Source organism: Pelodiscus sinensis, chromosome 4 (assembly GCF_052426305.1).
Source record: "Pelodiscus sinensis isolate ZL-2025 chromosome 4, ASM5242630v1, whole genome shotgun sequence".
NCBI classification, from domain to species: Eukaryota; Metazoa; Chordata; order Testudines; family Trionychidae; genus Pelodiscus; species Pelodiscus sinensis.
The window spans coordinates 85,783,186-85,808,439 of NC_143055.1; the positions used below are offsets into that span (position 1 = coordinate 85,783,186).

Below are 25,254 nucleotides of genomic sequence, written 5' to 3' on the forward strand. Positions count from 1 at the left end.
GAGGAAACTGCTTTCCAGATTTGGTGGTCCAAGCTCTTACCATTTAGGAGGAGTTCTTGAACAGACTCACAGACAGACACACAAACACTTTTCTAAAATATATAGGAAGATGATTAGTCGACCTCTAGAACATTGTCATAAGAACATAAGAACGGCCGTACTGGGTCAGACCAAAGGTCCATCTAGCCCAGTATCATGTCTGCCGACAGTAGCCAGCACCAGGTGCCCCAGAGAGGGTGGACCAAAGACAATGATCAAGCGTTTTGTCTCCTGCCATCCCTCTCCAGCCTCTGACAAACAGAGGCCAAGGACACCATGTTATCCCCTGGCTAATAGCCTTTTATGGACCTAACCACCATGAAATTATCTAGCTTCTCTTTAAACTCTGTTATGGTCCTAGCCTTCACAGCCTCCTCTGGCAAGGAGTTCCACAGGTTGACTACACGCTGTGTGAAGAAGAACTTTCTTTTATTAGTTTTAAACCTGCTACCCCTTAATTTCATTTGGTGTCCTCTAGTTCTTCTGTTTATGGAACTAATACATAACTTTTCTTTATCCACCCTCTCCACACCACTCATGATTTTATATACCTCTATCATATCCCCCCTCAGTCTCCTCTTTTCTAAACTGATTATATTTCTAAACGGTAATATTTCTGCATAAAAATAAAATAAAAATTTATTTTAGGTAGAAGTTGAGAGGTGAAACAGAATAAATAATTACCTTATTATATTCATGGTGTATGTGAATGTTTTCGTTTTTTGTTTTCAGTTGTAGAAGCATTTTTCTTGAGTGAGACAACTAAGGGATACTTAGAAGTTGAACTCTGTCCGTAAGTATAATGCTTTTCTGTTGTTTTTAAAAGTGTTAAATTACATTTTTCCTACCATTATATTAGCACAGTGGTCAGCAGTCTTTTCAAACCAATGAGCCAAACTACATCAAAATTCAGAACAAAGGGTCAAACAAGGAACTGTATAAGAATACCCATTTGCATGACTGAAAATATACAACTTAATATTATTGATAATTCACATAATGATGAATAATAGCATAAATGAAACATTATACTCAGACTTTATTTAATGGCACTTACGCTGCTGCAGCGTCTCACTTTTTTTTTTTTGAAGTTTACATCATAACTGCTAAAATCCAGCTATGCATGCATTCAGGCTGTGTTCTGTCAAATTTATGGCAGGAAGCTGGGGATGTGGGGGCGCAAGAGTCTGGGCTGGGGTGTATGAAGGGCCCAGGGCAGGGGGTTCAGTTGTATGATGGGCTCAGGATTAAGGTGTGGGAGTGGTGTAGAGTGTTAGATGTTGCGGCCAGATGTGGGCTGGACCTCAATTAGGGGTTTGTTGGCCAAGCTTCATTTTCAAATAAAGTAAAATATTATGTCCAATACAAAGTTTCAACGTTGTTTTTATTTATGGCTGGGGTGGAGAACTATTTTTGGGTTGTGGTCCACTGGCGCACAGAAAAATCAGTCGGGGGACCAAACAAGTGAGAAGCAGAAGGGGGGGGGACACCCACTGATGTGGTTCTCAATCCCCTGGTGTTTGAGCCCTGTGGTGTGGGGAGGGGTAGAGAGGACCGTAGTTCAAGGCTTAATGACAAATTTACTCTTCTGGGATCCCAGGGTTAGTACATTTTGTGGGCCCACATGCTCTGGGCTGGGGCCAAAACTGTGGGGTTAAATATGCGGAACATGGTTGCCAATGAGTGGGATAGGAATGCAGGAAGGGTGAGGGTGCGAGCTCTGGGTGGGAGGTAGGATGCAGGAGCAGGCTGGGAGTAGGGTGTCTCACTGTTGGGGAAGGGGCAGAAGATGAAAGGGTGGAGGAGCAGCCTGGAGGCAAGGTGTCTGGTCAGGTGGGAGGGCAGAGGAGCAGGCAGGGGTGTCTGGTCACAGGGAGGGAGCAGAAGCAGTGTGATGGTAGGGGCTCTGGCCAGACGGGGAGGGAGCAGGCTGGGGGTGCAAAGTCTCTGCACAGGGGGCCAGAAGGGGCTAGGGATATAGGGTCTGGGCAGCACTTACTTGCTTTTCCACCCTATGCTGTTCTCATGCTCCCTGTCCCAGGCATGACTTCCCACTGCTCCTATTGGCCAGATTCTGAAGTAGCCTGTGGGCGTCCCTGTGCTGATGTTCCCCTAGCCGGGGAAAAGGAAGACTGCTTCTTCCCTGGTCATAGTGCGCGGCATGGGGCTTTCTCCGTCCTCCCCTCCTCCACTCTTGCCTTCCGCAGAAAGCCAGCACTGCCTTCAATCTTGCAGGAGGTGCAAGGCTGGAGTGCTGTGTGTTTGTGTGACACGCATGTGCGCACACACAGAAAGTGTGGAGGGTAATATGGTAGGGCATAGGGATGTTAGCTATCGTGTAATTGAACAGTCATGTAACCCCATGAAATTTTAGCAGTTACATGACCATTCAGTAGTTCCTGGGGGCAAGGCCAGCAGCTCGTGCGCTCCCAGACCCATTCCTGGGGAGCCCCCTACCACCTCATGCTTCTGCCTCTGTATCAGCTGCAGCAAGGGGAGCCAGTTTAAAAACCAGCTCCCTGTGCAGACTGGCTGCCTGTTTGCAGGGGTCCGAGCTCCCCATGGACAGAGGCAGCAGCTCAGGAGGTCTAGGGGAGGCTGCAGCAAAGCGACCTCGGTCTGTGGGGGGCCTGAGCTTCCTGCAGACAGAGGTTCCTCTGCATCCCACGGTCCTGCTTTGCGGCAGCCCTCCCTGTGCTGCTGACTCTGATAGGTGGGGGGCAGGTGGCACCATGGAGCTGATTTTAAGCTGGTTCCCCCCAGCACTGGATCCTGCTTGTGCTCCCTCCTGTACCCCTCCTCTGTAGGAGGCAGCATGGGGTGAGGGTCAGGCAGGTCCGCAGGAACCTATGTACGCTGGGAGCTGTCTTGAAAGCTGGCTCCCTGTGCATATTGGATCCAGCCTACCCCTCTCACTCTGTGCTGCTGCCTCTCTATTAGAGTCAGCAGTGCAGGGGTGGGGGAACAGGCAGATCCAGTGCTCGTGGGGAGCTAGCTTTTAAACTAGCTCGTTCTGGGCACCTGCCCCCGCTCCCCTTGTTGCCTCTGATAGAGGCAGCAAGATGGCAAAATACATGTAGTGGACAAGTTTAACCAGTAAACCCAGGCTTATTGGGTAATCATGTAGTTGTCTATATGATGGTATCCCTAGTAGGGCATACAACAATTCCAGAGCTCTGAGATATGTATGAATTCCCATGATATATTTGAATATAGGTATATATGAATCATTTACTGCAACTGAATAACATTATTGCTCTGTTTTAATTTGGTCAGTCATGGACAACATTTATTGCTGTTACTTTCTGGCAGAAGACAAGTATGGAAAGTAAGTGATAAAATGCTTTTCATAAAAATGTAGAAAACTAACATCCTTTCTTAGTCTGTAGCTGATCTAAATCTTCCAAGCAAATATGAAATAATTGCCTTTTTTTTTTTTTTTTTTTTTGCTCTTTATATAGCAAGAACTTGCTTTAACATTTGAAGTATCCAGAACAGAGACCAAATGGAAAGGCAGAGCTCATCTTCCTTGGAGTTATTTTCCACCATATGCTGACAAGTTTAATGCATTTGCAATTCATGGATCAGAAGCAAAGAGAACATATGAAGCACTTTACCCTGTGCCTCAGCATGAAATACAGAAAGGACAGAAACCTGATTTGTAAGTAGAAAATTACTTCATCTGTATCGCAGTATATAATAGGAGTCTTGGGGAAAAATTTGTAAAATAGTTATTTTAGGTATAAAATTACGACTATCATCCTGATGTTTTAATTATGTTACTGAGCACCAGTTCCACAGGTAGTCTGCTGTGTATAAAGAGCTCTGTGGCAGATAGCTATAATTAGAGGTTGATTTTTATTGCTATTCATTAGGTGCATTGCAAATGATGCCTTCAACACCAGTAGCATCTGTTTCATCACCTTTCTCAACAAGATCAATAATTTGTCCCATGTTTCCCTACCTAGAAACCTCTTTGAAATGCCAACCAGCAATAATCTTACTAAATGCATCTCCAGTGGACCTGCTTTGTTTCTTCTCTACTGTTCATGACAATCATGGCTCAGTTTCTCATTTTTTGGAATTGATTACAGTAAAGGGAGAATGATTATAATCTCTTTCAACTGTTTTAATATAAAATACAGCATCAACAGGAAAAGAGAAACGTGACATCACCTGGACTCCATTTTTGTGCCTACTTATTACCTTGACTATAAAGTGAAGTTAGACAATGAAGAATTGAGTTATAATGCTAATTGCTATTTCTGTGCAATAAGGCTTCTGCTATTTGTGGTGATTAGGAAAAATGCCACCTTTTGCAGCAAAGGGAGTGAAATAGCTAACAACATGTATGTGAAGGTTCCCCCACATCAACGTTTGGAGAACATTCAGCATATAAATTATATATTCCAATTTCCCTTTTTTGCTTTGTAATTCATCTTTACTATTGAATGAAATAAAGATCAAAGGCTATTTGAAAAGATGAAAAAACCTTCCTTTTAACACTTGTGATATTAGCATAGTGTAACCTGTATTACATGATTTATTGGCTGGTATTTATGGGTACAGCATATAGTAATGGAAAGAAGACATCACTACTAGTATTCTTATACTCCAGAAGAGTAGCCTAAAGGGATGGACCAAGCAAGGATTTTATGCATAGCATTAATTTCATTCTTGGGTAAATGGGAGAGGGAGATTTCAGTCCCTGTGTACCCATCCCTGTTATACCATTCTCATTTTCCTCCACTCTGCTTTTTTCCTCCTTTCCTGTCATCTTGCTCTTTTCCTCCCAAATCTCTTGTTATTTCCGAATCCTGTCTAAACATTTCTCCCACCACTGCTAATAAAAGTAAAAGAAATAAGTTATGTTCCCAACATTCTCCTTGTTCCTTATTTGGAAAGGGGGAAGAGGAAGAGAGGTAACTAGTGGTGTTCCCCAGAGGTCTGTATTGGGGATAGTCCTGTTCAACATATTCATAAATGATCTGGAGAAGGGGGTACACAGTGAGGTGGGAAAAATTGTAAATGATACAAAACTCCAGATCGCAAAGTCCAAAGTAAGGATGTTAAATTGCAGTTAATTGACTAGTCGATGGAATTTGCATCGACTAGTCGATAGGCACTTGCGCATTTCTCCTTTGAAATATGTAAGAACCCCCGCTGGAAGTCAGCATGTAGTCCGTGGCCAGCGAGAACTCCTGCTGACTCCAGGCTGCCCACAGGCATGCATGCCTGCTTTGAAATGTACAAGAGTCCCCAGCAGGAGCTCTTGTGCATTTCAAAGCTATGGAGCCCTGGATCAGCAGGCGATTCAGAGTCGCCAACTGACCCCGGGTTCTGTGGAAATGCCACGGGTGGAATCCAAGCTCAACTTGGGAGTGCCCAGCTGACCCCAGGCAGCTGAACCCTGGCTCAGCTATGCGGGTGCTGCCGCTTTGAAGTGCCCTTTCTCCCTCTCCCCCTTTGCTGCCTCAATCTGATAGAGGCTGAAAGGAGAGGGGGAATCAACTAGTTGACTGACTATCCGATAAGCATTTGCTTAACATCCTTAGTCCAAAGCAGACTGCAAAAGGATCTCTCAAAACTAAGTGACTGGACTACAAAATGGAAGATGAAATTCAATGTTGATAAATCCAGTATGCACTACTTTGTAAAACGTAATCCAACTATACATATCAGATGATGGGGACTAAATTTGCTGTCCCCACTCAAGAGAGAGCTTGGGATCAGTGGATAGTGCTTGAAAAACATCGTTTCAATGTTTAGCAGCAGTCAAAAAGCAAACACTATTGGGAATCATTTAAGAAAGAGAGAGAAAGTAAGACAGGGAATATTTTATTTATTCTGTGTGTGTATGTGTGTACACCCATATCTTGAATACTGCGTGAAGATGTGGTTGTTTCTCTCAAAAGAGATCTTCTCTGAACCTCTTTCCAGTGCCAACAAAAATGACTGGGGGTATGGAATGGTGGCTCTCATATGAGGAGAGGTTAATAAGATTGGGACTTTTTAATTTAGAAAAGAGGAGATTAAGGGGAGAAGTATGACAGGGGTCTATAAAATCATGACTGGTGTGGAGGAAGTGAATGAGGAGTTACTTAGTCTTTCCCAAACACAAGAACTAGGAGTCACCAGGCTCACAGGCAGGCATCATGCAGCACATGCCTTGGAGAATGCCCCTTCCCCCCACTCTGAGAGCCCCTCCTGGCTGAGCCTTTACCAGGCTGGGGTGGAGAGCTGCCAACACCTTTGCCCCCGTGGAGAGCCGGGGCCAGATTGAACAGCCTGCAGCTGAACAACACAGGGAAACTTACAATGGTGGAGCACATCCCAGTAACGTTTCCTGGCATGGCTCTCCCAGAAGGGAGAGTGGGGGGCAAAGTCTGCCCGGGAGCCCGGCTTGCTCTCTGGGAATGCTCCAGAGCCGGGGCAGAGGCATCCCCAGCAGAGGCGCAAGGCGGGAGGCTCCCAGCCCGGGCTGACAAAGGGAAAGAGCCCGGAGCCCTGTCCCGGGCGGCGGGTGGCCTGCACCACAGATGGCTGCAAATTGCCCGTGCCCCCTGGCAGCCCCTTGCAATCTCCCCTGCGTACCCTTGCAAATCCTCCTTGTAGCCCGCTTGCCACACCGCGGGGCTCGGCGGCCAGCAGCAGCAGAGGGAGGCTACAGGCAGCTATGGTACACAGGAGTGGGGCAGGCAGGAATATATCCACACCCAAATAAATCCCACCCCCGCGGGCTATACTTGTGCGCGGGGTATACAGGGATTTCTAAACTCAAATGGCAAAAACCGAGGGATATATTTGGGTGCGGGGTTTATTCAGGTGTTGGTTATATTTGCTAAAAGATGGTACTTGTTTTGTTCATTCCCTTTGGGGCTGCTGGCATTGGCCACTGTTGAAAGACAGGATATTAGGCTAGATGAACCTTTGGTCTGACTTAGTTTGGTTGTTTGTATGGTCTTGCGTTCTGGGAAAAACCTTGCTATGTACAGTCTTTGGACTAGATCTTGAACTTTAAATCATACCACTGCTTTATTCTGGTCATAGAGCCAGCATAAAGGCAAGGAAAAGAGTCATTCCAGTGACAGAAGTGATTCTCCAATAGCCAGGGTCATATAGCAGATTCCTTCTTTGCTGTTAATATGGAAGATGTGGGTGGAGACAAGGGGTGAAGTGGGTCCTCATTCTTACAGGACTGATGCATCTCCAGCAGCCACCATTCATTGGATCAGCCCTCAAGCTTCTTTAAGTTCAGGAACTGACCCAGTGCACAGTAGCCCAAAGACTGAAGTAGTTGAAAAATGAGCTTAGTGCTTGCTAACTTTACACTCAGTACAGTATATTGCTTGGCTGTAGCTGTGAATTTGGAGCCATATTTTCAATGCAGGATTTGTAGAAAAATTCTTGCATAGCTCTATAAGTATTCCCGGTTTATTACATCTAGTTCTTGCAAAATAGAGTATTGAAAATAAATAGAACATTGGCTATGATGCTCTCCAAGAACCCAGGAAAATAAATATTAAATTATTTTTACATCCTGACTAGTTTATATGCAACCATTTTTATTCCTAACTTCTGAGTATAAAGAAACAAAACTCGTGCCCTGAGTAATTCTTCCTTTCTCCCCGTCCCCCATTTTATTTACAGCCATCGCTTGGAATTTTTCAAACCACTTAACCTGAAGGTATTAATGGGAGAAGATTGGAAACAGCCTGGATCAGATCTGTGGATGTCAACTGATGAGATGACCAAGATGAAAAAATGATTTTGTATGATTCAGGGTGTATGAAACTAAATTAAGAGCTGTAGTGTGCATATATAAACATCACAAAAAAGTGTTTGGAAATCCTTTTTAAGCACCAAATATGTTAATCTTTTAAAAAGTCAGTTATCTGCAGCAGTTGCAGCTAAAAATCACAGGTCAATGGTAGTAATAGATATGTAGCCGTGTTAGTCTGGTCTAGCTGAAACAAAAACCAGGACTATGTGCGCTTTAAAGACTAACAAGATGGTTTATTAGGTGATGAGCTTTTGTGGGCCAGACCCACTTCCTCAGATCAAATTGTGGAAAAAAATTGGCACGACCATATCTACCAAAGGATACAATAAAAAAAAAAACACATATGAAAAGGACAAATCAAATTTCAGAACAGAAGGGGGATGAGAGGGGGAGGTACATGTGAGCTAATGATATTAGAGGTGATAATTGGGGAAGCTATCTTTGTAATGGGTAAGGTAATTAGCATCCCTGTTAAGACACCTATTTCTTAAAACTGAAATATGAGTTTTGTTGGTACCAAGAAAATGGTACATGTTAAAATATTGTTTTCTGATCATGTACTTAAAATTCAGCTACTCTAATTGGGCCAACCCTATCGACTCTGCTCAGATTATTAAAACCATATTTGTTTTGGGGTAGGAAGAGATGCCTTGTCTAAGAATTTAGAGACTTGTGGAATGTAAGGGCATGCACATTTCTTTGTGATGCATGTAGGAAGCACCACACTTGCCATGCACTGTTCAGCATACTCCTCTTGCTGCAACCTCTTGTGTGTGTGGGGAGGAAGGAATATGGCCCTGTATTCCTAGAGCCTTGCAAGCTGCAGATATCTGCTTTATATCTGTGTATATCCATATACACAGCTTACTTTTGAAGATGTAGATGTGGATACAAAATTTTATTCACATCTGTGTAGGGCTTTACCTATTCCTAGGTCTATCCTATTATTTCAGTCTAGTTTCTTCTTGCATAAGAAACCTCATTCTGACTCCTCTATGAATGTTCTACCTAGCCTCAATCAGCTTAATATCTGTAGGCCAGATTTTTAAAAGCATTTAGACTCTCCTCTGCATTTCTTTGTGTTTAATTTATTGACATCTGAGGTATCTTTAATAGTATGGCTGTCAGTGCCCCCTGGGGGCTGAAAGCTGCTTTTACAGGAATGCTAAAGCGATACGGGTGTATCCCACCTAATGCACCCATGCTGCAGAAAACATAATTTGATTCTGATACGCATTCCTCTTAACATATTTAGTGTCTAACCCTGTTATGAGAGGGCAAATACTTATTTCTTCCTTACAATGCGAAGAAAATGTTTTCAAAGAGATATAAACTTAGGGTTTTTTCCACAGTATTTTGATGTGTACACAATAGAGCAATACTGGCACTTTGGGCTTTTCTGATTGGTTTTAGGCTTCCTCTCTACTGGTAGATTTTTATCTTCCAAAGTCAGAAGGGACCATTGGAGTATTCTAGTCTGACTTCGCATATAACACAAGTCATAGAACTTCTTCCCCAAAGGAATTTCAAGAGAATATCTTTTAAGAAAACATCCAATGTTGATTTTTAAAATATCAGTGATGGAGAATCTACTACAACATTTGATAAACTTGCTGTGGTTTATTAGTTTAAAATGTATGCCTTATTTCCAGTCTGAATTTGTCTAGCTTCAGCTTTCAATCATTGGATCATTTCATACTTTTTTCTGCTTGTTTGAAGAGCCCATTAATAAATGTTCCCAATGTAGATACTTAGACTGTAATCAGGGTTATAGACTGGAATAAATTGCAGGGCTGGTGTATCCATTCTCTATTCAGTTGTGTATTTCTTACTCAATAAGTACACTTTGACTTTTCCAAGCCCCAGTCTTATGCAAATAGACCACTGCATTCTTAGTGTCACCAATTCTTTCTGCTCTCTTAATTAGACTTATAGATTCCTTACTATCAAGTGCCATTTGTTGACAATAGTAAGTATTGTATGTATAGTTTCTAGGATACTTTTTACACCTGCAGTGTATACACCTTCTCCTGAAAATTACCGTGTAATCTGAGAATATTGATCAATCCAATAAATACTGGTAAAAATACAAGAGTTCTGATGTTTTTCTAAGATGTCTTATTTGATGAAATATGTTCATGGGCAAAAAATATTTTTTAACATTTTAATATTCCATATGTATTATTTGATTGTGAAACATTTAATTTTGCCATTTAAAGTCAAGCATTCAGGAATAAAGTGAATGCTGTAGTTCACAACACTTAGTTGCTTGTATCAAACAGATTCTCTTTTCTCATACTCAGCTGATTATCCTATAAGTAAAGGAACAATAAGTCAGTGTTATTTATTCAGGTGCTTTTCAGCCCATTTTTCCCACAACACTTCAAATTTTGTCCTTGGATATGTCTGTAGGACTCTCATTCTCTATATCTGAGAGAAGTAGATGTTATTTTTTTTTACCATAAATAAAAAAATTATGCTCTTGTTGCATTATTTCATTAGCTGTTTCTTAAAATCCAGATTATCATATAGTTCATATACACCATGTGTATTGTATATCTGCATGATAAATGGCATAGCTACATGACTTTATTGTACACCTGCCATCTTTTCCTGCATTCTGTCTGCTAATCAATTTATTTTAACGTTTTAAATTTGTGATAATTTTAAACTGTTATTGTCATTTAAAAATCAGCTTACTTGGTCAGTTTTTCCAACAGGAAATATTCAGTCCTACATCAGTTACAGATGTCTGATATCTCATGGAACAGGAGACTCAGTTATAGGAGTTTCATTATTCTGGAAAGGGGGTATTCTCCATAGGATGCCCAGCACTTGATGCTAACACTGACAAGACTCAAGATAACTGACTTTATAGTCTGACTTTTTTTCTATATATGTAAAAATGGTTTGGGTTTTTCTTAAGCCATAACTTTCTTCTCCCTCTGAGCCGTGTATAGTGTAAGCCTGCTACATTGAAGGCTATGCCAGAGCTCTGCCTCCAATGGGCATATGGCTGGGTGACTAAAGGAGCATGGAGAAAGTGCCAGTAAGTGTTTAAAATGCTTGTGAATATTTCTAATTTAGTTCTTTAACGTGGCACATGGAGTGTATGCAGAAGGAGAAGTCTAGTATATATTTATTTTATTTTACTTATAGGTTGATCTCTAAGTCACTTGTGGCCTTATAACTTGTGAGTAACACAGCTATTAAAAATTCATGCCTGTAAAACCTGTGAAAGCATCCTGTCATGTATTTTCTCTCTTCTCTTTTGTGGACCTCTGATTAGAGTAGCTGCAGAATGGAAATAGCTATCCCCATTTATATTTTCTAATATCTCTAGCTGTTCTCTACATTTCCTTATGAAATGTAACAAGGTATGATAGGAAGGAGAAAGAGACTCGGATTTTCTAGTCACAAAAGGTTTCATGCTGTTGTAGTTGCTAAATATCACAATCCCATGCTCTTCATTCAGTCAAGAGATTTATTCATAAAGCCTAACATTTCTCTAATGTACATTCGGGAGGAGACTTGTGGTTTGGTAAATGATCCTTCCCTGTAATCTTCTCCTAATTTCAGTGTTTTAGGAGGAGCTCTGTGAAGCTCAAAGGCTTGTCTCTCTCTCACCAACAGAAATTGGTCCAATAAAAGATATTACTTCACCCACTCTGTCTCATTTATAAAAATCATTCTTGGCTGTTGGCAACAGCAAATTCTGTATTTTTCTGTATTACTTCTTTTAAGTTCTGCTGATTCAAAGTGAGCTAACAGCCTCTTTAAAACATGGCCTGTGTGAGTGTGTCTTCAGTTGAGGGTCTCACAAGTACACCTTACGAAACATTCCTCTTTCTAAATTCCAGGAAAGTTTGTGTGTATCAGGAAACATTCTGGTTTGACAACACTAGAAACGGAGGTAACCACAGAATAACTAGCAATACAAGGATTTGGTCAATGTTTCTGTGCTCTATGGGACATTTCTATGCCTTTCTCTTGGTGATATAACTTTAAAAGAATAAAGAGGTACCTCTTAAATACCACCTTTGAAAGTTTGTCCTTGATTTTAAATTTTTCTGTAGTTGCCCAAGGTTGGCTTTTGGAGTACAGAAAAACTAGAGTTGGTGACTTCTTGATTGTGGTGAGGGTTTTTTTGTTTGGCATGGGAAAATTGTTGGAGGCATTGCTGCTGCCCAGACAACTTGGATGACGCCACAGCCCTCGCAAGCCTACTAGAAACTGGCAGAGATTCTGACTAGGGATGTTAAATATTGGTTAATTGAATAGTCGAGTAACCTCATGAATTCTTATAGGCTAGTCGACTATTCTATAATCTGCGAGGGCAGGGCCAGTACCCACTGTATCAGAGGCAGCAGTACAGGGTGCCAGGTGGGAACTGGTCCACAGCAGCACGGGGTGGCTGCAGCCCCTTTTTACAGGGGGATCAGAGCTCCCAGATCCAGCACGAGCAGGAACTGAGCTGGGCTACCTGCCCACCTGGCTCCTAATACACTTTAAATGCAGGTCACAGGTCTGAGACCCTGGCTACTCAAGTGTTTCAGTTTTACACTGCTTCCCTAGTCCTGTTTGTAACTCTGTTCTTGCTCCTACCCCTTGCTCTGAACTCCCTTCCCCTGCACTTCTGCTCCTTGTCTCTGCTTCCCTGCTTGGTTTCTTGCTCCTGTTTGTTTGTCTCTGCCCATATTTCAGCTGATACTCTGGCTTTAGTCCCTGATTCCTGGTTTCTAACTTTCTGCTCCAGCTTGTTTCCTGAACTTGGTAAGTTGGCTCTTGGCATGGGCCATTAGATGTAGCTGTTTGACCCCTTAAGCCACTCTTTTGCCCCGATCATTACCAAAATGTCACCCTCACCCTGCTTAATATGATCCTTTTACAACTCATTCACTGTCAGCCAGGCTATATCTATGCTGCAACACTATTTCAGGATACCGGGATATCCTGAAATAGCTATCCCGTGTCTTTTCAGTAAGTCAGTTATTTTGGGCTCACTATTCCGATGTCCCTGTAAACCTCATTCTATAAAAACTGTGAGGTGTGCTTCAGAATAGCACTTTATTTTGAAATGTAGTGCTGTGTAGAGAGCGCCAAATGATTAAATAAGCTATTTTGAAATAGGATTGAAATAAGATACGCAATTTGTGCTACACAAATTGCGTATCTTATTTCCAGTTACAGTGCCGTGTAGACACACCACAGATTCTGTCTACCCCTGTTAAAGGACAAAAAGTTGGGGGAAGGTTGTCCATGTCACTTTTCCTCTGCTCCAGTGTGTAACTGTGTGACTTGTTCTATGGGCTGCTAGAGAGATTGGGGCTAAACTAATCCAGATTACAGGAAGAGACCCACATGTAGCTGTGACCCCAGGAGTCTCTGAAAGGTGCCTGTTCGTTTCTATATGATGGTCTCAATTGACTGAGGACATACAGTGGAGATTACTACAACCTGGATGACTCGTGCAGGGATGTGTCACCCATTCCATTCATTTTGGGTGTTCCCACCCTCTTCTTGAGTGCCTTCTTATGCATAAAATTTGCTTGTTTTCAGCTCTGCATGCAAAGGATAGGACTGCTTGAGATCCGTGACTCTCACAAAATGGTAAGCTCCCCCCTCCACATCTGACTCACACAAGGGGGGTGAAACCCGTGTAGCTAGGCACAAGTCCTCCACGTTGTGTCTCACACATTAGAGCAGTGTTTCTTAAAGTGGTTCGCAGACCCAGTCTGAGAGAGCTGCTAATGGGACACTCCAGTTTGGCTTTGCAGCCACGGAGTGTTCATTGGCTTCAGTTTGCAATCTGCTGCGTAGGGGAGCCATGGAAAGTGGCGTGACCCAGGCTCCTGCTTCTCACAGCTCCCCTGGGCTGCAAATGGCAAACTAGAGCCAATGGGAGCTGCGAGGCTCTGTTGCTACAAAACCAAACCTGGAACGGTCCATTAGCAGCTTTCTCAGAGTGGGTCCATGGACCACTTTGAGAAACACTGCATTAGAGTATTGAGAGGGGTTCAGAAATCCCATCACAGCACGGTCCCCCCTAGATACTGTCTCATATGGGGGGCAGGGAAAGGGGTTCAGAATCCTGGAGAGTGGCTAGAACCCCCAGCTCTGGGCTTATGCATGGAAAGAGAGGAAGTAGAGCTGATAGTGCCTGTGCCCCTACAGCCTATTTTCAGTGTCCCTCCACTCCCCTAATCCTGTATCTCCCTCACTGAGCCCCCAAACGCTGTCTTCTCCTCTAAACCCATCCTCTTGCTGGAGCCCCAAACTCCTGTCCCCCTACTTTCCCACTCCTCTGACCCCTTCATACATTTCCCATCCCAGGAAATATACAACATGTCTATTTTTCCCCCCAAATACTTTGAGTATATTACCCACAAAAAAATTGCCACCAGTTAGTTACAATTTGTGGTAACTTTCAGCCACTCAATCCAAAATTCTGTCTTAAGTGGGGGGTTGTTATTAGCTTGTCCTTAATTAACTTAATTGAGTGATGAGTTCCATAGCTGTCAAATTTTCAGTGAAGTCTGTAATTCATCCAATCATTGGCACCTCTTACTTTAGCAATACAAGCAGCAGAAGGAAACTGGATTTCTTCAAATTACTGTAAGTTGGAAACTTTTTGGTCAAAGATCATTAATGTTATCCTATGCAGAAATTTGGCATGCAAAGCAATCCAAGTAACCATATGGATTTTAGAGCACTTACAAAAATCACGTGTTAAAGTATATAAAGTAGCAGGTTTAAATTCTTTAAACTTCTTATTGTATTGGAACATGCATATTGTACAAATGTGCATTTTCTTAAGTACTGTTCTGAATGAGCGTCCCTCATAGATTTAATGGGTGCTTTGCAATACCATGGGTAAAACTCAATAAATGAAGACCATTGTGACCCACATCATATCAAGAGTTCTGGTACTGTGAGGGGGGAGGAGGGGAAGTAAAAACTTTTTGAAAAATGGCCATTTTTGAGAAGTGCTTTTATCTCCTCAATCCATAGCTCAAATGACTTCAAATTTGGGTTACTAACCCTACCATGTATCCTTCTAAATTTCACCAAATTTTCAAAGGAATCTGACAAAGCATGTAAATTTTAGAGGACTTGGAAAGGTTGATCTTTAAACAGAAGCCACGATGTGACCTTAACTGTAGTGGTGCTGCTGTGCCACTATCATTTACAATGAGTGGAGTTAAATTAATAATGTTGGACTGCATGTTTTACCACAGTGATTAAGGAAATTGTTCAAAGTATCAAAATGAATTGCTGCCTGCAACATACCAGTATGGAATGTTAATCTGTAATCTTAGTCAATTATTAAAACATTGCGAAGGACGGTAAACGTTATTAATCACCATTTAAATAGCAGGAATCAGAAATGTCCAGTGGTTACTTAGCTGTGATAGCAACAGCTGGAGTATAAATGTGGCAAATTTTCTCCTGGTTTAGTCTTTTAAAAAATGAAGGCTCTGTGTATTTTAGCTGTTATTGCGGCATGTGTAGCTGATCCTATCCATCACTCTCTCCTAAGCAGGTATTGGACACCTTTCTACCATTTCTAATTATGACTGGAAAAAATGACTCTTAATTTTTGTCTACAAAGTGGTTTTAATTGCTATTACTATTTTTTATTATAAAGTAAATCTAAAAATTAAATTAATTTAGATGGAGTTAATGTATGTATATTGTGTAATGCAGAAGCTTTACCCCTCCCCCATACAGGGGGCTATCTATGTGGCTTTGAGAGCCAATAATATAACCACAGCTTCTGAGGGGTTATTGCATCAGGGAGGAGAAAATACCTCTAAAGAAATGACAGTTTCACTATACAAACTTTGATGGAGCCCTAAGCAACTCTCTATCACTTCCTCTAAGGCTTAGGAATGAAGTAGAATCCAACTTGGAAATGGGAAGGGAAGTTTAATGCTATAGGTGTATTTCCACTTTTGATTTGGGTCCACTTTTCACACATAGGGTAAGTCTACACAGCAGTGTTATTTTGGAATAATGAACATTATTCCAAAATAACATATTGTGCATCTACACAGCAAGCCCGTTATTTTGAAATAAATTTGAAATAACAGGCTTCTTATCTGACTTCTGTAAACCTCATTGTATGAGAAGTAAGGGAAGTCAGAGGAAGAGTGCTCTATTTTGAAATAAGTGCTGTATAGACGTGCCCAATTTTGAAATAAGCTCATTGGACTTAAGCTACGCAATTAGTGTAGCTCAAGTTGCGTAGCTTATTTCGAGTTTCGCCCTGCTGCGTAGATGTACCGATAGTATTTTAATTTTGCCTTCATCAGAAGTATCAGGCCAATAAAGAGCAAGGTTTGGGACTAGATGAAGCATCGGTCTTCTTTAATATGACAATTTCTGATATTTATTCCTTTCATCCCTTTGCATGGCACCCAAATCCCAATATGCATGTTTTTCCCTCCCTGGCAAAATTCCTGTGAATGGTAATTCAGAGGAAATAATTGATTTTAATAACATTTTCTTTTTTACATGTCCCAAAACACTCCAGTTATAGGGCAATAGATTCCTCGGAACTATTTGTTTTGGTCCTTAGATGACTCCAATCATTGTGACATCTGAGGACTGAATAGATTCTTAAGCAATAACATTTCTTAGAGACTCTACTTTTGTAGAACCATACACCAGAAATCTCAGTAACTACATCTGAATCAAGCATCAGATAGTGACAAGTTCATATATAGTGAAATTATCTAGACCGACTAGTCTGGAAAATTAAAATATTAAACTAAATGACTGAATAAATAACATAGCTGCAAAAACAGAATTTTGGCTTGTCTTAGCTCATGTATTTCTAATTCTTTCTGACTTTATTTTTTATTACCCTTATGAACTCATTCATAAATGTTAGGTTTTCTGCATTACTCACCCACTCTTTGTCACATCAATGAGTCTTTGTAGTTGCATTTAGAAATATTTTATGACAGTGTTCCCAGATACCTAGTTTTTTACTCCTTCTTGCCACTAGATGGAAGAAGAAGGTTATCAAAATGATACTTTACCCAACCCAGTTATGTTCATCCAGTTTCACTCCCAGTTGTTTCTAAAATAAGAAATCCCTCAAAAATTGTGTTTGTACAGTGCTGGTTTTAACTGCTATATTTCTTAGTTGTGTGATTATGTATGTTATAGCAACTAAATACTAAATTATACCACACAATCATCTATTCACAGTTTTTAACTTTTTTGTTTTCCTGAAGTAGAAATGTTTTCACTAATAATCATCAGACAAAATCACTGGAGAGTAAAACAAGGGAGGTAAGTGTACGTTTATAAAAGTTATAATATGCAAAGGTTTGTGACAAAATAATGGTTTGAAGAATAGCTTATTTTTCAAAAGTTTAATATGAGTTCATGCACACCTTCCAAAAAACTTACAATGCCTTAAATACTGTTGATGAATACAGGTAGCTTTTTTAGGTTTTGTCTATACTACCACATTTGTCAGCAAAAATGTATCAGCTAGAGGTGGGGCATAAGTTTCACCAATAAAAGTGCACATGTGGACATAGCTAGCATTGCTTGTGTGGGTGTGGTTTATGCTTGCAGGAGAACGCTCTCCTACTAGCATTGAGCAGCTACACAGGAGACCTCGTAGTATAGCTGTGCTGCTGTAAAGTCTATAGTATAGACATAGCCTAAAAGGCAAACGCTAAAATTTTGTTTATGCCTTCTGCTGCTTCTTTCTGGTATAGAACAATGGCCTTAATCAGATTTCTATCCAGTGGAATGGAAAATCAGGATCTAATATATATAATGGAAATAAGAAACCAAGCAGCATAAATAATGAAGACCATCTTTTGGCAATTTCTAAGGGTATGTCTACACTACAACGTTAATTCGAACTAACTTAGTTCGAATTAGTTAATTCAAACTAAGCTAATTCTAACTAACGGATCCAGACTAAAAAACTAGTTCGAATTAGCGTTTTGCTAATTCGAACTAGCATGTCCACATTAAGTGGACCCTGAACCGGGCTTAAGGATGGCCGGAAGCAGTGCCGGCAGGGCATCAGAGGAGAACTTAGAGCGTGGAGATGCTGTCTCAGGCTAGCCGAGGGCTGTGCTTAAAGGGTCCCGACCCCCACCCCGGACAGACAGTTCTCAGGGGTGCCCCGCTTGCAAAGCAGTCCTGGCTTGGAGTGCCCGGACTACCCACACTGGGCACATCACACCACTCGGCCATCAGACCGGCTGCACTTGCCGCAGGCTGCCATCTGGGGAGAGGGGGCAATTGGGGGGCTGCAGGAGAGCTTCCACCCCCAGAAGCCTGCAGAGCCAGCCCAGTCCTCCCCATTGGGGGCTCGTGCCCCATTCCTCCCTCACCTCCTTCCACTTACCCTTCCCTATCCCCTCTTCTTGATGTACAAAATAAAGATAACGTGTCTTCCAAAATGGAATCTGTCTTTATTGAACAAAACTGGGGGAGACTGGGAAAAGGAGGTGGGAGAGGGGAAGAGAGAGGCTGGGAGAGAGGAGGGCAACAACTAAAATGATCAGGGGTTGGGAACAGGTCCCATATGAAGAGAGGCTAAAGAGACTGGGACTTTTCAGTTTAGAAAAGAGGAGACGGAGGGGGGACAGAATAGAGGTCTCTAAAAGCATGAGTGGGGTGGAGAGGGTGCATACAGAAAAGTTCTTCATTAGTTCCCATAAAGAAGGACTAAAGGGCGCCAAAGGAAAGGAATGGGTAGCAGGCTTCAAACTAGTAACAGAAAGTTGTTCTTCACAAAGCAAAGAGTCAACCTGTGGAACTCCTTGCTGCAGGAGGCTGTGAAGGCTACAACTAGAACAGAGTTTAAAGGGAAGTGAGATCAAGTCATGGAGGCTGGGTCCATGGAGTGCTATTAGCCAGGGGGTAGGAGTGGTGTCCCTGCCCAAGGTTTGTGGAAGGCTGGAGAGGGATGGCACGAGACAAATGGCTTGGTCACTGTCTTCGGTCCATCCCCTCCAGGGTCTCTAGGGTTGGCCGCTGTTGGCAGACAGGCTACTGGGCTAGATGGACCTTTGGACTGACCCAGGACGGCCATTGTAAGCTCAGGGCTCAGGGTCGGGGGTCTCACTGGACCCCCTTGATTCTCTTGCACACCTGCTCCTGGGTGGCCAGGCTGGCAGCTCTCCTGCCCTAGCCGGCCACTTTCCTGTGCCTAGTGCGGAGATCGTGGACAAGGTCCACGATGTCTGCACTAGCCCAGGCGGGTGCCCGCCTCTTGCGGTCCCAGGCAAGCTCCTGGGAGCCGCCAGCCTGGTCCCGGGAAAAGGGGGAGGGCTGGGGAGCATCAGGTGGGTGGCTCGATCCGTGCCAGGTGCAGGGTCTGCTGGCTGGGTGCTGGCAGGCTTGCACCTGGCACGGGCACCATAGCCAACCAGTGCCCCTTTAAGGGGCTGGGAGGGGGGCAGAACAGTTTCCCTGGTGTTGGCCAGAGTGGCCACCAGGGAAGCTGGGGAGGGCTAGCCTCCCACTAGTTCGAATTAAGGGGCTACACACCCCTTAATTCGAACTAGCTAGTTCAAACTAGGCTTAATCCTCGTAAAATGAGGTTTTCCTAGTTGGAACTAAGTGCTCCGTTAGTTCGAATTAAATTCGAACTAACGGAGCGCTAGTGTAGCGCCTATGAAAGTTAGTTTGAACTAACATCCGTTAGTTCGAACTAACTTTGTAGTGTAGACATACGCTAAGAAACTTCAAAAGAAAGAAGCTTTGTGTTTATTTTCCTGTGTTATTTCATACTTTACTCTGTTTAATACTTTTTAGAAATTCTGATTTGTTTCTCTGAGAGAGACTACACAGAATATTACCCTTGGTGTATTTTCAGTTTTAGCTAAGCTAAATGTTTCTGAAGTATGCATGGCAAAATTTTCTATGTACTTTGAAAAATACTAATTTAATCTTTTTCATGTCAACTCCATTTCTAAAGTGTACCTCACTGCGCTTAATTGCAATATCTGTAATAACATTATTGAAGCTTGATAGCTGAACTGTATTTCCTCCTTTCCTACTCTGTAAGCAACTTTATTTTGCTATATACTTTAGAGATGCTTCACCAAAAGTACTGGAAGCTATTTGAGGGTTAAAACAGGAGTAAATTATGTTCATTATCACTTACTTATACCACACCTAGACTCTTTGGGTTCACTTGCCTGTATGTTGGCATCATGGTGATCTTTAATAATATCATCCAGGAGAATTCATGGGTCAAGAAACCCAGGCTTGTACTAGTAAACTTCTGAGCTGACTGACTGCCTGGCCAGATCCAATGACCCTTGGTTCACTCTGGCCCTGTGTGGCCAAAGGGGGTGCTGTTGCATTGGTACATCAGCTCATATAGCTAAATGATACACAATACAGGTTTCACCTCCCCAAACTGGCAATCTCTAGTCCAGCAACATCCGTGCCCCAGCATGACCATGGATGTTCCTGGGTCAGAGAGCCCGGTAGCCTAGTGGCAAGAAGGCTATCCAGAAGTGGGACTGGGCTGAAGCTGTGGGATGGGGATGGGGCTGGCGGCAATCCTTAACACAGTAGTGGGACTGGAGCCAGCAGCAGCCCCCACAGACTGCATCACCAAGACTGGGTCTGGGGCAGCACCCGCAGCACAGGACCAGGCAGTCACCAGCCCATGGTAGGATGGGGCCAGAGCCCCGGAGCAGCCTGTGGAAGTGGGGCCAGAGCCTGCGCGCTGCCACAGGACAGGAATTTGAACCCGCGGCAGTTGGGCTGGGGCTGGCAGCAGCCCCAGCATCTGTGGTAGCAATGGGGACGGAGCCTCGGGCAGCCTGCGGGAGCATGGGGCCAGGGTCCGCAGGCTGCCACGGAGGTGGAACCCAAGTCCTCAACAGCCCCCGGGAGCCTGTGGCAGCAGGTCTGGGACAAGAGACAGCCCCCACCAGCCCATGGCAGCAGGACCAGGGCTGGAGCCGGCAGTGGCAGCTGGGGTAGGACCTGCAGTAGCATAGGGCCAGAGCCAGAGACTGTGGCAGCCTGTGACAGTAAAGGCTGCTGAAGCCTGTGGGCAGCCTTCTGCTAGGGCAGGGCCGGCTGGGGCTGGAAGTAGTGAGGGGGCCACCGGAGTTGACAGTGATGAGGGTCAAAGGGCAGTGGCAGGGAACCTTCCCTCGTCCAGCAAATTCCCTGATTAGTGATTGGTGTGGTCTGCAAGGTGCTGGACCAGGAATGTCCAACCTGTACTCCAAAAGAGAGCAAGAAAATGGTCTGGTAGCATTTTATAGAGTCTAACAAAATATGTAGATGGTATCATGAGCTTTCGTAGGCCCAGCCCACTTCTTCAGATGACCGGAGTTATGACTAGGGGCTAAGAAAACTCGAAATATATAGGGAGAAGGGAAGTGGGGCCGGAGAAAGATGCTGTGTTGCCTACCCTCCTACCTCTATGCATAAAGTATCAGGAGAAAGGGTGCTAAACCTGAGTAGATAAAGATCAAAGTCAGAGGATAAAGGATACCATTCAGAAAGGCAGGAAGGATACCGTTCAGAAAGCTGTTAGCACCTTCAGTGATAAAAGGTTCACCACCCCATATCTTGATTAAGCCCATGAGTAATTTAATTGAATTTTTCATTGAATACAAAAATATGTATTGTAATTCCAAGATTTCCCTGTGTATTTGGCTTGAGGGGATTGGCCAGTGGCAAGACTGCCACCTTCAGATCAGTGAGATTATGGTTAGGTAAACAAAAATGTCATGCCTTTTTAATGTATATAATCATCTCATTTCACTTTTAAATTGCTGCTATATCCTCGGCAGACATCATGATTCCTTGGTCCCTTTTCCCTTTTTACATTTCTATACATTCATAATCCATCAAAATAGCAACTTTATACTACTTTTGCCAATATGACATACTTGTTTGCCATCATGTTCCCCACACATATCTTCTAAATCACTATGTAGTTCTCACAATACTCCATAAATTTATTAATTGAAGCTATTTAAAACTACATTGGACTTTGTGTAGCACTGGTATATAAGAAAAGGGTAAAGCTAATGCAGGGAGAAGTGTCTAAAAAGCTTCATCCTGACAAACAGAATGGCAGAAATGTAATTCTCAAGAGCGCACCAGTACATAGTACAATTTATTCATAAATAATAATAGAAAAGTTTAACAATAGTACAGAGTATGAAAATGATAAGAAGAGAAGTGCACATACTGCCTTGCCACTTAAACTCATGTCTCTATACATTAGAATTGCATTTTTTTCACTGTCATGAGATTTTTATAAATGTGGAGAAAGGTCAAAGTTCATCCCTAAAAGAATATGGTAAAGCCAGTAAAAATTAGAAAAAAAAAAAGTTGTTCTAGTTGTGCATTGTAATAATAGCATAAAACTACCACAGTTATTGAAATATTCTAGGATCTAATGAAGTACTGACAATCACAGGTCAGTTAAACTGTAATTGGAGATTTTTTTTTAAGTAGGAAAAGGATGTGTGGTATTAAATGAGCACTCAGTGTTTCAGGAGCTTGAAAAAGATGTGCTTTATTCCATGTCCCATTCCAACTATTTATGCAGAACAAGAACTTTACTGAGATGCTCCCACATTCTTTCTCTGGAAAACTGTCATTAAGAAACAGTCCCCAGCATTTATCCATTTTACGTTATTTCTCTTTTTACTCTTCTGTAATCTTCTGTAGTTGGAATACAAGATTACAAGAACCTGGGACAGCATTGTTGTGATGCATGAGCCTGTAACCATCAGATTTAAGGCAGGTGACCAAGGATTAATAATGCAAGTGAATTCCCTATTCTTTAATGACCCTTCTGCTCCATCTGGTGAGCCAGGGAAGCCTTTTGATGGACTTTGGGATTATGAAGGTAAGAAATTATTTAGCTATAGATATATTGGTGATAGATTTCAGAATGTGGAAAAACACTATGTAGTAAAATCTACTTGTGACTGCAAACAGCCTGAAACACTAACTCTGAGGGAATTTATGTTCATGATAATGGTACTGTAGTTTAAATGTCAACATTCATATTAGTTCACTGGTGATCAAATCATGCAAGAAAGAAGGATGATAATATTATGAAATTCTGCAAAATTAATGTCTTACTTTGTTGTTTCAAGTGAACAAAATTGATTCTGAATAGTGCTTGAAGAGTATTTATATCTTCCTATGCTTCCCACACGCACACCCATATTTGACCTACCCTTGCTTGCAGCTCCCTGTTTCAAAGCCTCAAGATCCAGCAGAAAGAAATTTATTGGGCAATTGTAGACCTCTGGAACCTTTAAATAATCATAAACATTGCTCCTTATTAATTATCCCTTATTTTAATATATTTTTTCCACACTTCTGGATTATTGAAAATATATGTTATATCTACATTTTTTGTTTGTACTGGTGGATGCACATCTACACACTACCTCAATATTGGTGTTGCTCATAAGACATTTCAACCCACCCAAAAGAAAATTCAATCCGCCAAAGAATGGAAAATCTTAGAGGGAACACTGTCCATAACCACCATCACTCAAGAAAAGAAGATGGGAGGTGGTAGCTGGGGACACCTTCCTAAAAGGGACAGAGACATCCATCTGCTGTCCAAACTGGGAATCTCAAGAACTGTGCTGCTTACATGGAGCTAGAATTCAGGATGTGACCGAGAGTTTTCCGAGACTGATAAAACCTTCAGACCGCTACCCCTTCCTACTTCTCCATGTAGGAACTAATGATATTGCCAAGAATGACCTTGAGCAGGTCACTGCAGATTGTGTAGTTCTGGGAAGAAGGATCAAGGAGTTTGAGGTGCAAGTGGTGTTCTCTCCATTCTCCCCATTGAAGGAAAAGGTCCGAGTAGGGATCGTCACATTTTGGCAGTAATTGCATGGTTGCGCAGTGGTGTCACAGAAAGGCCTTTGGTTTCTTTGACCATTGGATGCTGTTCCAAGCACAAGGATTGCTAGGAAGAGATGGGATCTGCCTAATGAAGAGAGGGAAGAGCATCTTCGCAGGCAGGCTTGCAAACTTAGGGTGTGTCTAGACTACTGAGTTTTGTCGACAAAACTATACCAGCGTCTACACTACCGTCTACATAACGTCGACAGAACTCAGCAGTTTTGTCGACGCTGGTATACCTCATTTTACGAGGCATAACACCTTCTGTCGACAGAGTTCTGTCGACAGAAGGTGTTATTGCCTGTAGGGTTGCGTCTAGACTACAGGGTTCTGTCGACAAAGCAGCTAGCTTTGTTGACAGAACTCAATGTGTCTGGATGCTCTTTGTCGACAGAAGTTTTGTCGACAGATACTGTTGACAAAACTTCTGTCGACAAAACCCGGTAGTCTAGACGTACCCTTAGTGAGGAAAATGGAATACAGGGGAAGAAACACAAGGAGGAAGGTGCAACAGAAAAGGACCCCTGATTTGTATGGAGAAGATAGGGCAATCAGCTAGTTATCTAAGGTGTCTGTACACAAATGTAAGAAGTTTGGGAAACAAGCAGGAAGAATTAGAACTCCTAGCACAGTCAAAGAACTATGATTTGATTGGAATAATGGAGACTTGGTGGGATGACTCAGATGATTGGAGCATTGTCATGGAAAGATATAAACTGTTCAGGAAGGAAAAGCAGGGAAGAAAAGGTGGAGGAATTGCACTATGTGTAAGAGATCAGTATGATTGCTCAGAGCTCCAGTATATAGAGGAAGAAAAGCCTGTTGAGAGTCTTGAGATTAAGTTTAGAAGTGAGAGCAATAGAGGTGATGTTCTGGTTGGTGTCTGCTATAGACTACCAGATCAGGTGGGTGAGGTTTTCTGCAGACAACTAAGAGAACCTTCCAGATCACAGGCCCTAGTGTCATGGGGGACTTGAATCACACTGACATCTGTTGGGAGACCAATACAGTGGGCAATCCAGGAAGTTTTTGGAGAATGTTGGGGATAACTTCCTAGTACAAGTGCCGAAGGAGCCAACCGGGGCCATGCACAGCTTGACTTGCTGCTCACAAACAGGGAAAAATTAGTAGGGGAAGTAGATGTGGTTGGCAACCTGGGAAACAGTGATCATGAGTTGATCAATTTCAGGATCCTGATCAAAGGAAGAAAGGAAAACAGCAAAATACAGACCCTGGACTTCAGAAAAGCAGACTTTTTCTTCCTCAGGGAACTGATGGGCAGGATCCCCTGGGATGTTAACACGAAGGAGAAAAGAATCCAGGAGAACTAGCAGTATTGTAAAAAAGCCTTACTAAAGGCACAGGAACAAACCATCCTGATGTGCAGTAAGACAAGCAAATATGGTAGGTAACCAGCTTGGTTTAGCAGTGAAATCCGTGGTGACTTTAACACAAAAAGGAAATTTACAAGAAGTGGAAACTTGGACAGATGGCTAGGGAGGAGTATAAATATTGCTCAAGCCTTCAGG

General features: G+C 42.5%; 2 protein-coding genes across 4 annotated transcripts in view; both read left to right on the plus strand.

Annotated features, from left to right (window-relative positions):
- LOC102461173 (UPF0462 protein C4orf33-like) overlaps positions 1 to 9,916 on the plus strand; it is a 32,084-nt gene extending 22,168 nt beyond the window's left edge. Inside the window, exons 3-6 of one of the 3 annotated variants that reach the window (XM_075929972.2) lie at positions 772 to 832; positions 3,316 to 3,367; positions 3,501 to 3,700; positions 7,690 to 9,916. In XM_075929972.2, coding sequence (XP_075786087.2) covers positions 772 to 832; positions 3,316 to 3,367; positions 3,501 to 3,700; positions 7,690 to 7,807 — 431 coding nt within the window. In that variant the 3' untranslated portion in view covers positions 7,808 to 9,916. The other 2 variants (XM_089777981.1, XM_089777982.1) reach the window with 2 other exon arrangements.
- Positions 9,917 to 22,523: 12,607 nt separating this feature from the next.
- LOC102462442 (UPF0462 protein C4orf33 homolog) overlaps positions 22,524 to 25,254 on the plus strand; it is a 33,849-nt gene continuing 31,118 nt past the window's right edge. The window contains exon 1 of the mRNA XM_025187117.3: positions 22,524 to 22,700. Within this exon, the coding sequence (XP_025042902.3) occupies positions 22,562 to 22,700 (139 nt within the window). The 5' untranslated portion in view covers positions 22,524 to 22,561. The remainder of the gene's footprint in view (positions 22,701 to 25,254) is intronic.